This window comes from Perognathus longimembris, chromosome 6 (genome assembly GCF_023159225.1).
Source record: "Perognathus longimembris pacificus isolate PPM17 chromosome 6, ASM2315922v1, whole genome shotgun sequence".
Taxonomy (NCBI): Eukaryota; Metazoa; Chordata; class Mammalia; order Rodentia; family Heteromyidae; genus Perognathus; species Perognathus longimembris.
This window is the reverse complement of record NC_063166.1, coordinates 10,557,443-10,570,982: the sequence shown is the minus strand read 5'-3', so window position 1 is coordinate 10,570,982 and position 13,540 is coordinate 10,557,443. Positions and strand designations below refer to the sequence as shown.

Sequence of the window (13,540 nt, the reverse complement as noted above, 5' to 3'; positions counted from 1 at the left end):
CTGCTTTATGCTAATTGCAGTGGGAAGCCTTTTAACACGTTTTATTGATGGTGGTGATAGGGTCACCTATAGTTTTCTTTGCTTGTTTTGTTTTTTTCAAAATCACATTGCCGTTCATCGCAGCACAATTTGTCATAGCTAGAATCTGGAACCAACCCAGATGCCCCTCAGTAGACGAATGGATCAGGAAAATGTTGTACATATACACAATGGAATTTTATGCCTCTATCAGAAAGAATGACATTGTCCCATTTGTAAGGAAATGGAAGGATTTGGAAAAAATTATACTAAGTGAAGTGAGCCAGACCCAAAGAAACATGGACTCTATGGTCTCCCTTATTGGGAATAATTAGTACAGGTTTAGGCAAGTCATAGCAGAGCATCACAAGGCTATACCCTTATGAACACATAAGATGATGCTAAGTGAAATGAACTCCATGTTATGGAAATGATTGTTATATCACAGTTGTAACTACTTTCAACGTCCTATGTGTATCTGTAGCTTCTATTATTGATGATGTTCTTGTATCACCTTCCTGTGGTTGTACCTACACTATCTCTGTAGTATACTCAGTATCTCTGAGTATATTGGAAACCGTGTATACTGGTATTGGAAGTAGGAAATTAAAAGGGAATACCAATTTGAGAGACCCAGGGTAAAAAAAGACAAACAACTACAAAAGCAATACTTGCAAAACTGTTTGGTGTAAGTGAACTGAACACCTGGGGGGGGGGGGACAAGGAGAGGAGGGAGGGGGGTATGAGGGACAGGGTAACAAACAGTACAAGAAATGTATCCATTGTCTAACTATGAAACTGTAACCTCTCTGTACATCAGTTTGATAATAAAAATTTGAAAAAAAAAAAAACAAAAAAACCCAAAATCACATTGGCTTTGTGGAGAATACATTCGAAGGACTGCACCTGAAAACAAGCACCGTGATTTGGGAAAAAAAAAAATCCTGGGGGAAGGGGATAAATGGATAGATTTAACAGGCAAATGCAAGGCTCCAGAGAATGAGGAGACTCCTTACGATCTGGTTGAGAATCAACAGGATGATCTGTGGTGCCATTCACTTGGAATAGAATCAGACCCCGTGGGAGAATATAAGGTGAAACTTGAAACCACAGGATTTAAGGTGAGTCTGGTGGCTGAGATTGTCCAACAAACTTGATTAGTCTGAAAACTGCAAAAGGGCTTTGGGGATGGAGAGCCAAATGTGTCCTGATGGTAAGATGCTATTATAGGCAGCATTCCTTCCTTCCTCCCATCCCCTTTCTGTGTGTGTGACAGTCCTGGGGCTTGAACTCAGAGCCTGGGAGCTGTTCCAGAGCTGCTTTTGCTAGTGCTCTACCAACTTGAGTCAAAGGCCCACTGCGGGCTCTTTTTTTTTTTTTTTTTGGTAGTTTATTGGAGATAAGCGTCTCAAAGACCTTCCTGCCCGGGCTTGGCTTTGAACTGCGATCCCCAGGTCTCAGCCTCTGAGTAGCTAGGATTACAGATGTGAGCTGCCAGGGCCCTGCTTCTTTTAATTTTTTTTTCCCCCTTTCTCTTTTCAGGGCGGGGATGGAACCGAGCGCCTCACACGTGCTAGGCAAACCCTGGGCCACACAGCCACACCCCGCAGCCCAGGGCCCCTCCCCCGGCCACGCGGCGGGGGTGCACGTGCAGGGTGTCCCGGGCTCCTGCCTCCAGCCAGCGGATGGTCCGTCTGCTGTTCCTCTGTGAGGGCGTCTGGTCCCTTTACCTTTGTATCAGATCTCTTCCTCCCCGCGGGCCGCGGAGGATGCCCAGTGACTTTGGCTTTTGCATCCTTTCTCTGGAGGCTCTACCGCGCACGCGCACTGGACCCTGGGGGTGGGGCCCGAAACCTGCGCCGCCTTTTCCCAGGGACTTGACTGGGGCCCGGAGGAGGTGGGGCCGGCGCGCGCCCGTGACGTCATCAGACCGCGCGGCCCGTAAGGGCGGGACCCGGGCGCGCCGTCGCGGCCAGCGAACGGGGGGCTCGCTGGTCTGGGAGGCGAAACTTGCGGGACGCGGCCGAGGCTCTGCCGGTGGCCGGACCGAGCCGGGCCAGACGGCGGCGACGGCGACAGTATCGGCCTGACGCTCCCTCTGCGATCCCGGGCAGCTCGCCCTCTCCCCTCAGCGTGAGTGCGGACGCGCGGCCCGGGGGGAGCGGGCGGGCGGGCGCGCGGGCCCCGCATCCCCTCCCGCCCCCGCGGCGGGGCTCTCCCCGCCCTCAGGCCGAGGCTCCCCCCACGGCTGCTCCCCTCCACGGGCCTCCCGGAGCCCCAGCCGCCGCAGACACACATCCCTGCGCACACGCACACACTCGGCGTGACCCCCGGTGTGAAGCCTGGGTCGGGGAGATGGGGGCCCGTGTTTTCCCTCCATGAATCCGGGTGGCGGTGCGAAATCGAGGCGCTGAGGGAAAATCGCACTGGGGATCGGAGCCCCCTTGGTTAGGCAAGCACCAGGTAGAGCCAGGCCTCTCGCCTTCCACTTAAGATGCTCGTGGCCAGAGCCCATCTCTGGCATGTGCAGATCGCTTTACCAGGCACTGGTGAACTCTGTGGCCTTCCCCCAGTGGAAAATAAGAGGTTGGGTTTGGATGGCTTGAAAGGCCCAAATCTAAGCTGATGAGGAGCATCAGCACCTGCCTTTCACACCACAAATTCTTTTCCATGCACCTGCTTGGACACAGTCCATATTGACTTTCTCATGCTTGCAGTCTTCCTGGAGCAGTTTAAGAATCAAAGGAATCTTTTTTTTTCTTCTTTTTGCGTTGGATGTGGGCTACAAGCAGAGGCTCGGTGATGGGTTTTCCTACAGTAGCTTGGCTTGTGGGCTTCGTTGTTTTTTGGTGTTTTTTTTTTTTGAGGGGATTTAAAATTGTAATTTAAAGTGACCATGGCTCAGTGTGGCCTTGCTTTCTGTGTGCTTTTGTCTTCTTTATATTTCCCCAGGATAGGTCCTCGCTGTGCCAGTTAATTTGTCTCCTGCTGGGGACGTGGCTCAGGTGATAGAAGGCCTACCTAACAAGCACAAGGCTCTGAGTTCAAACTCCAGAACTGCCAAAAACTCTCAACATGTAATTGTGGTTGGGGTTGATTGGCTCATCTTTGGGCTGAAGAGGAGGGATACAGTTCTTTCTTATTATCCAAAATTCTGACATTTTGTCAGATTGTGGGAATCAGTGGCTCCTCTGAATTTCATTGCTTTCTTGCTCTGGCTGCTTCAACACAGGTTATTAGACCGCTGTTGTTACCTCCTCCTCCCCAGGGACAGCAGCCCAGCTGCCACTTACCTACCCTGTTTGCTCCTATTATGAGTCCTTTCTCTTTTTCTCGGTTCTCTATAGCCAATCAGTTGTGTGTGAGCCCCATTGTATTCACTACTTTTCCTTGAGAGTTCAGAGTTGCAGGTAACATTGATCAAGAGGCACTGTATTCATAAACTGCTTTGTTGAATGGCAACTCCTTTGTACAACTACGTAAAGATAATAAAAATATTTTAAAAACAATTACATAGAAAAAATGTTTCAGAGTCTCATAATCACTTCATTCCATATGTTTTTCTCATGCTTTCCTAGCATGTACTTAGCCACGGGCATAAATGATAGGAACATGGTGCTTGCATCTTTTTTTTTTTATAATGAAGGGAATCAAACTCAAGTCTCTATGCAAGGCAAACACTCTACCATTAAGCTATATCCCCAGCACTTTTTTTTTTTTTTTTTTTTTGCGCCAGTCCTAGAGCTTGGACTCTGGGCCTGAGCACTGTCCCTGGCTTCTTTTTGCTCAAGGCTAGCACTCTGCCACTTGAGCCATAGTGACCCTTCTGGCCATATTCTATATATGTGGTGCTGAGGAATCGAACCCAGGGCTTCATGTATGGGAGGCAAGCACTCTTGCCACTAGGCCATGTTCCCAGCCCCTTGTTTTTATATTATTATCTTTAAATAGACTTTTTTTTTTTTTTTTTGCCAGTCCTGGGCTTTGGACTCAGGGCCTGAGCACTGTCCCTGGCTTCTTTTTGCTCAAGGCTAGCAGTCTGCCATTTGAGCCACAGTGCCACTTCTGGCCATTTTCTAAATATGTGGTGCTGGGGAATCGAACCGAGAGCTATTGTGTCAGTTTCTTTCCCTTCAGTCCTGGGCCTTGAACTCTGGGCCTGCGCTTCTTTTGCTTAAGGCGAGTACTCTACTACTTAAGCCATAGCACCACTTCTGGCTTTTTTTGTGATTAATTGGACATCAGAGTCTCATAGCCTTTCCTGCCTGGGCTGGCTTTGAACCATGATCCTCAAATTAGCCTTGGTTTTCTGAGACAAGATCTCACTATGTAGCCCAGGCTGGCTTTGAACTCACAATCCTCCTGCCTTTACCTCCAAGTGCTGGGATTACAGGTATTTACCACTGTGCCTAGTCCTCCATTCTTTTTTTTTTTTTTCCAGTCCTGGACCTTGAACTCAGGGCCTGAGCACTGTCCCTGGCTTTTCTTTGCTCAAGGCTAGCACTCTGCCACTTGAGCCACAGTGCCACTTCTGGCTTATTTCTATATATGTGGTGCTGGGGAATTGAACCCAGAGCTTCACCTATGTGAGGCTGTATTCCCAGCCTCCCTTCCCTCTTTTTGTGGAAATAGATTCCTATTCTTAAAATTATTGTTCTACCTCAGTCCAGTGATATAGATGCCCAGCAGTACCAACGTCTCTCCCAACTCTTCTTTCCTCAGCCTTATTCCAACCATTGCTTACATTCCATGCTCTGGTTAAAAGCTTTCCCATTCTTTCATATTTTCAGACATTAGGAAGTGAACCAAAAACTCAGTATTTGTACCACATATGTAATCACTTGATTATTTGGTAAGCTAATAATAATAGAACAGTCATTCTGGAATGGTCCTGTCAACTTGGAATGATTGGTTTATAGTAGGCTTCATAATTCATTTCCAGTGTACATTGTCAGGTATAGCCAGTGTTGTACCAAAAATAGAGAATAGCTTTTACTGAAGACCTTTGTTTACCCTGAGGCTTGTGGTGTTGATGCATGCATGAGTTTTTAGTATCTGATACCAATGGCCCAGGGACTCTGGGTCTGTGAGCGCACCACATTTTCCAGTAAAACGAATAGCTGCTATTGAAAACTTGAGCTTGGCTAGCCTTCTTCCTAGACTGCATTCTGAGGAAAAGCTATTCAAGTGCTGGCACTGGAAGATGTTTAGAGTTGCCAAGTCTCATCCCATTGATGGTTTTTATCCTTTGGAATCCTTCCTTCAACCATAATGGCTTTAACCCAAGGGCAGCTTTCTGTCTGGATTTGTGATTGCAGTAACCATGAAGAGGCGAACAGACCCAGAATGCACTGCTCCTATCAAGAAACAGAAAAAAAGAGTTGCAGAGTTTGCCCTGAACCTCAGTTCCACACCCGATGATCAGCCTTCCTCCTCTGTTAATCACGCAGTGAAAGGTATGCTTGAGCGTATGGTGTGAGGCCACCGGCCCTCTGGTTATTTGAATCCTGGTACGTGGGTTGACCAGAATAGAATCCATTGCCCCTTGGACAAAATAAGGCATATTTTAAAGAAAGAAGTGGTTATGGACTCTCATTCTGCTCTTCTACTGAAAGCAATGGAACTTGCTTTAAATAAAAAAATGGGAGTTGGGCACTGGTGGTTTACAAACACTTGTAGTCCTAGCTACTCAGGAACCTGAGACTGTGGTTCGAAGCCAGCAAGGGCAGGAAAGTGTGAGACTCATCTCCAATTAAACAACCAAAAAGCCGAAAGTGGAGCTGTTGCTCAGGGACAGTACTCAGGCCCTGAGTTCAAGTCCTACTCCCAGCAAAAATTAAAAAATAGCCGTTTTTCCAAATGTACTTTGATTCTGTTGCTGGCTCTTCAATACAGGGCACTGTCTCACTGCTTTAAGCCCGTTAGAAGAAGCAGAGAACATTGGGCGCTGTGTTTATAATGACCCTGGAGCTCTGGTTTGATTCTCAGTTTTTTGCATGCAGAATTTCTCCATTCCTTCGGCATTACTAGTCAGAAACAATTGGCAAAACATAAAACATAACATCATTATGTTTTCTGTTTACATTCAACTCAAAAGATTTAACTGGTTTGCTGAAAGTAGCATTTTGCTTTGCCCAGTTTTGTGGGTAATAGACATTCATACTTTCTACAGATGCTTTCTGAGAAATTGTAGTGTCTAGGAGCTTGCTTCAAACACCAAGCAAGAAGAGTAAGTTGTGTTTGCATTAACTTGGACTTGCCAACTCTACTTGTTTCCTAGTGCTGCAGCAGCAAATTAAAACACTTCATTGCTTAAAACAGCAAGTATTTATTCTCACAGTTCTGAAGACTCGAAGTCTGAAATTAAGGTGTCAACAGGGCCACATGCTGTTGGGAAGGATCGTAGGAAGATCCAGCTTACCTCATGTAGTTTCTAGTGGTTTCTGGCAATCCTTGGTGTCCCTTTGCTCAGGTGACATCGTATCTCCAGTTTCGGCCTCTGCCTCCCTTTTTTTTTCTGTGTTCCCACTTTCCTCTTCTCACAAGCACGTAATCTAGTATTACCTCATCTTGAGGTAATAAGGTCACGTTCTTGGGTTCTTGAGGGGAAGACACTTTGCCCATTTCATCAGCAGGCTTGCATTTTTGCGTCCTCTGCTGGATCTCTGATAAGCTGGGCTGGAAGGTAGTAAGTAACAGCTTGGCGACTGAAAGTGTGACGTTCCCTTTGAGGGTGGTAGGAAATCTAGTCTCTTCACAGGTGGTAGGCGTATTACCTGTCACTGGAAGCTGGTCCAAGGCTATGCTTGACAGGTGGCGTACCTCATGGAGCATTGGGGCAGCTGTTATCCAGACTGGAGAAGAGACTCATACCTGTGTGTGTGGAGGATGTGTACCTCTCAAGTCTTAGTGGAGCTGGGTGTGTTGTGCATGCCTGGGTTCCCAACTGTTTGGGAAGCTGAGGCAGGAGGATCACTTGAGCCATGAGTTTGAGACCAGCCAGGGCAACATAGCAAGATCCCATCAAACAAACACAAAGGAAGTCACATGGTGGATTCCAGCTGTATGTAAATGGCTACTAAATAGCAAGACAAAAACATAGTAATGGTGAAGGTGTGTCTCCTTGGGCAGGGCTTTGGTTAGGGGAGAAGGCCAACAAGGGAAAGGTAGAGCGTATCTGGGACTAAGTGATATTTGTATGTGGCCAGTGTCATGGAGGACATTCACACTTAACATCGCTCTGTGAGAGAAGGTAAATATATAAGGTTAAGAGCACTTTTAATTTCAACTTTTAAAAATGTGACTGTGAGTCAGGTGCTAGTGGCTCACACCTGTAATCTCAATTACTGTACTCAGGAGACTGAGAACTGAGGATCATGGTTTGAAGCCAGTCTGGACAGAAAGGTCTATGAGACTCTTAGCCACCAAAAAGCAGGAAGTAGAGCTATGGCTCAAGTGACACACTGCTAGCCTTAAGTGGAAATAGCTAAGGGATAGTGGCGTGCACACATACACACACACATAAATACAGTCCTTTTTTTTTTTTTTTTTTTGCCAGTCCTGAGGCTTGAACACAGGCCTGAGCACTGTCCCTGGCTTCTTTTTACTCAAGGCTAGCACTCTGCCACTTGAGCCACAGTGCCACTTCCAGCTTTTTCTCTTTATATGATGCTGAGGAATCGAACCCAGGGGTTTGTGCATGCTAGACAAGCACCCTACTGCTAAGCCCCGTTCCCCCCCCACATAAAGTCCATTTAATTTTATAAAATAGCTTTAACCTTTTCTGGAAGGAGCACCATGTGACTCAGCCAGGTTGCCGGCAGCAGTTGTGTGCACAGAATGGGAACTCACGGGTGGCCAGTGCCTCAGATGTGTCTCACAATAGGCCATTGGGTCCCTTTTATTTGCACAAAATGAGATGGGAATAGAGGCACAGCCACATCACTGGATTCCCCTAGGCTCGCTACTTTAGGAAGGCGTAGCCTCACAGTAGCACAAAAGCGAGGCCTGGAATTAGCATGACTCCTCTTTGGCTTCTGTAAATGCCCAGTTAATAGTTGCTGAGCAGAATCGATAAAAGGTAAAAATAGTTTCTTCTAAGGCTCTTAAAATACTTCGCTTGTTTCCACCTTACCCGTTCCTCCTTCGGTGTGCAGATCATTTTATTTTATTAAGTACTGTCCCTTCATATCATGTGTTTTATATCAGTGTCTCTTAGCTATCCCCTGCACAATGGGCCTGGTAGTTTGCCTGCTGTCTTGCCAGAAACTACATGTCCTTGAAGATGTATGTATAAAAAGTTCCTGTTCAGTTCTGTTACCTTAATGCAGGCATATTTTCATTTGCTCCAACCTTTTCTACCTGCAGATTCTGTTGAGAAATGATTGAAAAATGTTCTTTATAGTAAGGACAATGAGGAAAGTAGAAAAACAGTAGCTACTATTTTTGTCCAGGCCTTGTTTTTTTCTTTCCTTGCTAGATAATGCAATGACTCAGTAGATGTATTTAGTTTAATCAGTTTGTTTGTTTCGCATTATTTACAAGGTGTTTCCATCACCAGTGCAGCAATTTGACATTTGGCCAGAGGAAATTGAAAAAAAAAAAGGGGGGGTGGGGGGGGTAGGGGATACTGTTGTTATGTTTGTATCATGTTCTTTTGAGTATTCTGAGAGGAGTTTGAAGGCATTTTCAAGTGTAAACTGTTGGAAATTGTCCACCAAATAACTTTTTAAAGTAAAAAGAGGCAGATGAAGCCATTTTGTAGTTGTTGTTTCCTACAAGGGAGACTGGTCTAGACTGGAAAATTCCTTGTTCTTTCCCGGGCTGTGCATCTCCTGTGGGCTCCCGGTCGTCTTGCAGCCTTTTGGTCTGGAAGTTGTGAAGCTCCTCTGCCAGCACCGCATTCAAAGCATCTTTTCCTCCACCAGGTTTAATTCTTTCCTAAATGGGTTATTTGCCTTGATATACCATCGCTTTTCTGCCAGCCCAGATTCATGATCTTAATCAAAAACTCTTGTGTTTAAATTGCTCTAATGAGGTACCATTTGTCTGGCAGGAAGGAGAAATGGAGTCTTTAAACAGAATTGAGTGTGTGCCTCAGAAGTTGTGAGGTAGGATGGGATCTTTATTAGAATTTCTCATTTATTTTTGGTATGTGCGTGCTGCTCACCGCGGTCACGCGTGGTCGGAGGCCTCCTCTGTGTCAGCACTGTCATTTTCACTGTGGACATGTCTACCCTACTGCTTTCTTGTCGTGTGAGCAATTTGGCCAACAGCTGGGGGCCTCTCTTCCCGGTGCAGTGAGCCTTCCTTAAGAAGACTTACTAAGGATTTCTGTCAAGTGGAGAAGAAATTTTAAAATGAAAACCCTAAATAATGTTTTGGGCCCTGGTAGATTTTAGAAAGGAAGCTCCTTGGGAGGTAAATGGGGATGTCACCCAGCTTTGGCAAGTTCCTAATGAAACTGATGATTTTAATAGACTGGCCTTGTTAGTCCTGCTAATTTATATCCTCATTACAAAATTCTCTGCTTGCATTTGCTAAATTCTTACCGGCCTCGGGAGCAAAAGCTCTCTGTTAGTTCCTGTGCCAGTCGTGCCGGTTGTTTCCATTTTATCGCAACAGAGTAGACCCAAAGGCTCAGTGGCAAAAACAAGCGTGGCTATGGCAGTCTTTGGTCATTAAGACTAATCTGTGGAGCTTTTTCTTTCTTTCTTTTTTTTTTTTTTTTGGCCAGTCCTGGGGCTTGGACTCAGGGCCTGAGCACTGTCCCTGGCTTCTTTTTGTTCAAGGCTAGCACTCTGCCACTAGAGCCACAGCGCCACCTCTGGCCGTTTTCTATATATGTGGTGCTGGGGAATCGAACCTAGGGCTTCATGTATATGAGGCAAGCACTCTTGCCACTAGGCCATATCCCCAGGCCCTGGAGCTTTTTCTTAAATCATGTCAAACCAAGAATTGGCCTCATTTGTCACAGGAATAAATAAAACAGAGAAATAAGATTTCTCTACTTAGGTACTTGTTGGCCTTATAAGGAATCGCCCAGTAGGGTGATACTTGGCTCCCTTCACCCTCACTCGTAGAACCTGGAATGGACAGTGTGGAGTCAAGAAGGATGGGGCACAGAGATGTTTGTGTCAGAGTCTGGTGTCAGAGCTTTCTATCCCAGTGGCCGCTGATCTGTAACTGAACAGTGAGGTTGGAGGCATGGACACAGTAGAGATGAGAACCCACTGCTGGAAGCGTGTGGGTGCGCTGCTGCAGAGAGCATCTCCTCTGTTTGGGACACTAGATGAGCAGCCTGGAGACCCTTGAGCCCTCAGGCCTGCTGCTCTTGGAAGATTTCTCTGGGAAGGAACTGATCTCAAGGCTTTAGAATGATCATTCTTTATAGCTGTATTTTTTTTTAACTCTTAATTTCCAGACTTAATACATTCTTGTATCTCACAAATGCGGAAAAGTACAAAACAAAATAAATATCACCTCACCTCTCAGTTTCCATGGTTACTCATTGCTAATGCTTCCTTCTGAGTGGCACTCTGGCACTCTGTGACGTTGGTCTCTATAAGCAAGACATGTCTTCATTAAAGGAATTGGACAGCACCTTAACCTGAAGGGGTGGACTTTGCTTCTTTTGCAGGAACATTCTCAACCCAAACTCCAAGAAAAAGCCAGAAATTTGGTTTTGAGTTTTCTCTTTTACAGAATGTAATATTCTTAAAAATTGCATATTGTCTTTTTTCTTTTTCTATTTTTTTTTTTTTACAATTTTGTAACCAGCCTAATTATTAGTATAAGAGTTTCATTGTGGTAAACAAGCTCCCCCCCCCCCCCAACTCCGGGCTTGGGTACTATCCCACTGAGTTTTATTTTTATTTTTTGCCAGTCCTGGAGCTTGAACTCAGGGCCTGAGCACTGTCCTTGACTTCTTTTTGCTCAAGGTTAGCACTCTGCCACGTGAGCCACAGCGCCACTTCATGGTTTTTCTGTTGATGTGGTACTGAGGAATCACACCCAGGGCTTCATGCATGCTAGGGGAGCACTCTACTGCTAAGCCACATTCCCGGTCCCCCACTGAGCTTTTTCTTGCTCAAGGCTAGTGTTATACCACTTGAGCCACAGCTCTACTTCTGGCTTTTTGGTGGTTCATTGGAGATAAAAGTCTCACAGATTTTGTTGCTTAGACTGGCTTTGAACCGAGATCCTCAGATTTCAGCCTCTTGAATAACTAGGATTACAGGCCTGAGCCACTGGCACCAGCAACAGGCTTTTCTTAAACATTTTCTTAAACATCCAGAGTCATCTAAATGTCTCCATGATTTATTTCTTCAGTCATTATCCACAGGTCTCTGAAAAGTTGTAGCAATATGCAGGTTCAAACTGAAGACCCAGTTTCTTCAACCTTGTGGAAAAAGGCTGTATGTACATCACGGGGCCAAAAAAAAAAAAATGCATGTTTAACTTATCTGTTAGATTTCTAAGCTCTCTGAAAATTATTTCTGTTGTATAGTAAGTACCCTATTGTATATAGTATGGACCTTTTATGGAACAGGTCTTAAATGAAAGCAGTTAACTGATCTGTTAGACAGTGTTAGCTTCTGAGCTCTGGCATACACTCCATTTCAGCATACTCAGGGTGGGATGGGACTAAATTATTTCCCAAGGAGGCCCAGTTCTCTTTTAGGATATAGATAGTTCAACCTCAAACTTTTGAAGCATGAAGTTCTTGTACTACTTATATGTACTTAAAGACCCATATACTTGTTGAGTTTTCAGAAAAGGTGGCACTTGGATGACAAAGATTTAAATTCAGTACAGTAAGTACTTAATGCATTTTTATTAAGTAGAAAACCTCTGGTTAGGAATTGGGGATATAAGGTTGGTGATGACAAAGTTCCTGCTGTCTTAGAATGACCCCCGTAGAGCGGGGGTGGCATGTAGCCCAGGTAACTTTAGGGCAGCGTGGTGAGTGCTTTGCCGTGGTGTGGTGTGAATGCTAGTGTTCTTGGGGCATAGTGGGTAGGAGGATGGAGCAGCCTGGATACTGGGAAAGGCTTTCTTGTCAGCATGTTTGTGCTCTAGCAGGGAAAGGGATGGATTAGTACAGAGAGGCTTTAGATTCTGGTGATTGTTTAAAATGTGTATCTTAGCTGTGGATCCCTTCCCCCTCCTCCTGGTATATCAGAGATAGATCATCTACTTTTAGTTTTTATGTTTTTGTGAAGGCCATTTACTCTCTCCTATTTTATCTTTTTTTTTTTTTTTTTTTTTTTTTTTGGCCAGTCCTGGGCCTTGGACTCAGGGCCTGAGCACTGTCCCTGGCTTCTTCCCGCTCAAGGCTAGCACTCTGCCACTTGAGCCACAGCGCCGCTTCTGGCCGTTTTCTGTATATGTGGTGCTGGGGAATCGAACCTAGGGCCTCGGGTATACCGAGGCAGGCACTCTTGCCACTAGGCTATATCCCCAGCCCCCTATTTTATCTTTTTAAAAGAAATTATTTTAAGTAGTTATACAAAGGGGTTTCAAACCCACAGATTATATTATGAGTACAATGCATTTTAATCAATGTCACCCCTTCTGTTGTTTTTCCTTCCCATTTACTCTGGTTCTGTTTCATCTTTCCTTTTCTCTGGAGTCCTCATATCTGATCATATTTTTGTCCTTTTGCCCAACTCCATTTATACTTTCCTTTTATCGACAAGCAGAGCTATTCTCTTGCTCGTATTTCTTGCTACCCGTTTCCCAATCTCTAATACTTCCTCATTACCTACCCTGCAATGTCATACATAAACATCATTCTTTTTTGTTGTTGTTGTTGTTGGTCATGGGGCTTGAACTCTGGGCCTGGGTGCAGTCCTTGAACTCTTCAGCTCAAGGCTAACACTCTACCACTTTGAGCCACAGCGCCACTTCTGGTTTTCTGGTGGTTAGTTGGAGTCTCCGACTTTCTTGCCTGGGCTGGTTTTGAACCACAATCCTCAGATCTCAGTCTCCTTAGGATTACAGATGTGAGCCACCGGCACCGGCTACATCTATCTTTTTTTTTCCTTTTCCTTCCTTCCTTCCTTCCTTCCTTCCTTCCTTCCTTCCTTCCTTCCTTCCTTCCTTCCTTCCTTCCTTCCTTCCTTCCTTCCTTCCTTTCCTTCTTTTTTCCCCTATTTTTTGTTTGTTTAGTGTTAGCTGTTTTGAGTTTTTTTTTTTTTTGCCAGTCCTGGGGCCTTGGACTCAGGGCCTGAGCACTGTCCCTGGCTTCTTCCCGCTCAAGGCTAGCACTCTGCCACTTGAGCCACAGCGCCGCTTCTGGCCGTTTTCTGTATATGTGGTGCTGGGGAATCGAACCTAGGGCCTCGTGTATCCGAGGCAGGCACTCTTGCCGCTAGGCTATATCCCCAGCCTGAGTTTTGTTTTTTCCTTTTTTGTCATTGTTGCTATTTTGCTTTGTGTGTGTGTTTATTCATTTTTCTTAATTTCACCTTTTCCCTCAATACAACATTAGCTGGATTTTTTTTGTACTACTTTACTT

At 45.3% G+C, this 13,540-nt stretch overlaps 1 protein-coding gene across 2 annotated transcripts in view; it reads left to right on the top strand.

Annotated features, from left to right (window-relative positions):
- The first annotated feature begins 1,956 nt into the window (after nucleotides 1–1,956).
- Nucleotides 1,957–13,540, top strand: part of Cmtr1 (cap methyltransferase 1) — a 50,227-nt gene continuing 38,643 nt past the window's right edge. The window contains exons 1-2 of one of the 2 annotated variants that reach the window (XM_048347836.1): nucleotides 1,957–2,151; nucleotides 5,337–5,474. In XM_048347836.1, coding sequence (XP_048203793.1) covers nucleotides 5,342–5,474 — 133 coding nt within the window. In that variant the 5' untranslated portion in view covers nucleotides 1,957–2,151; nucleotides 5,337–5,341. Of the gene's footprint in view, nucleotides 2,152–5,336; nucleotides 5,475–13,540 lie in introns of those variants that run through there. The other variant, XM_048347837.1, reaches the window with a different exon arrangement.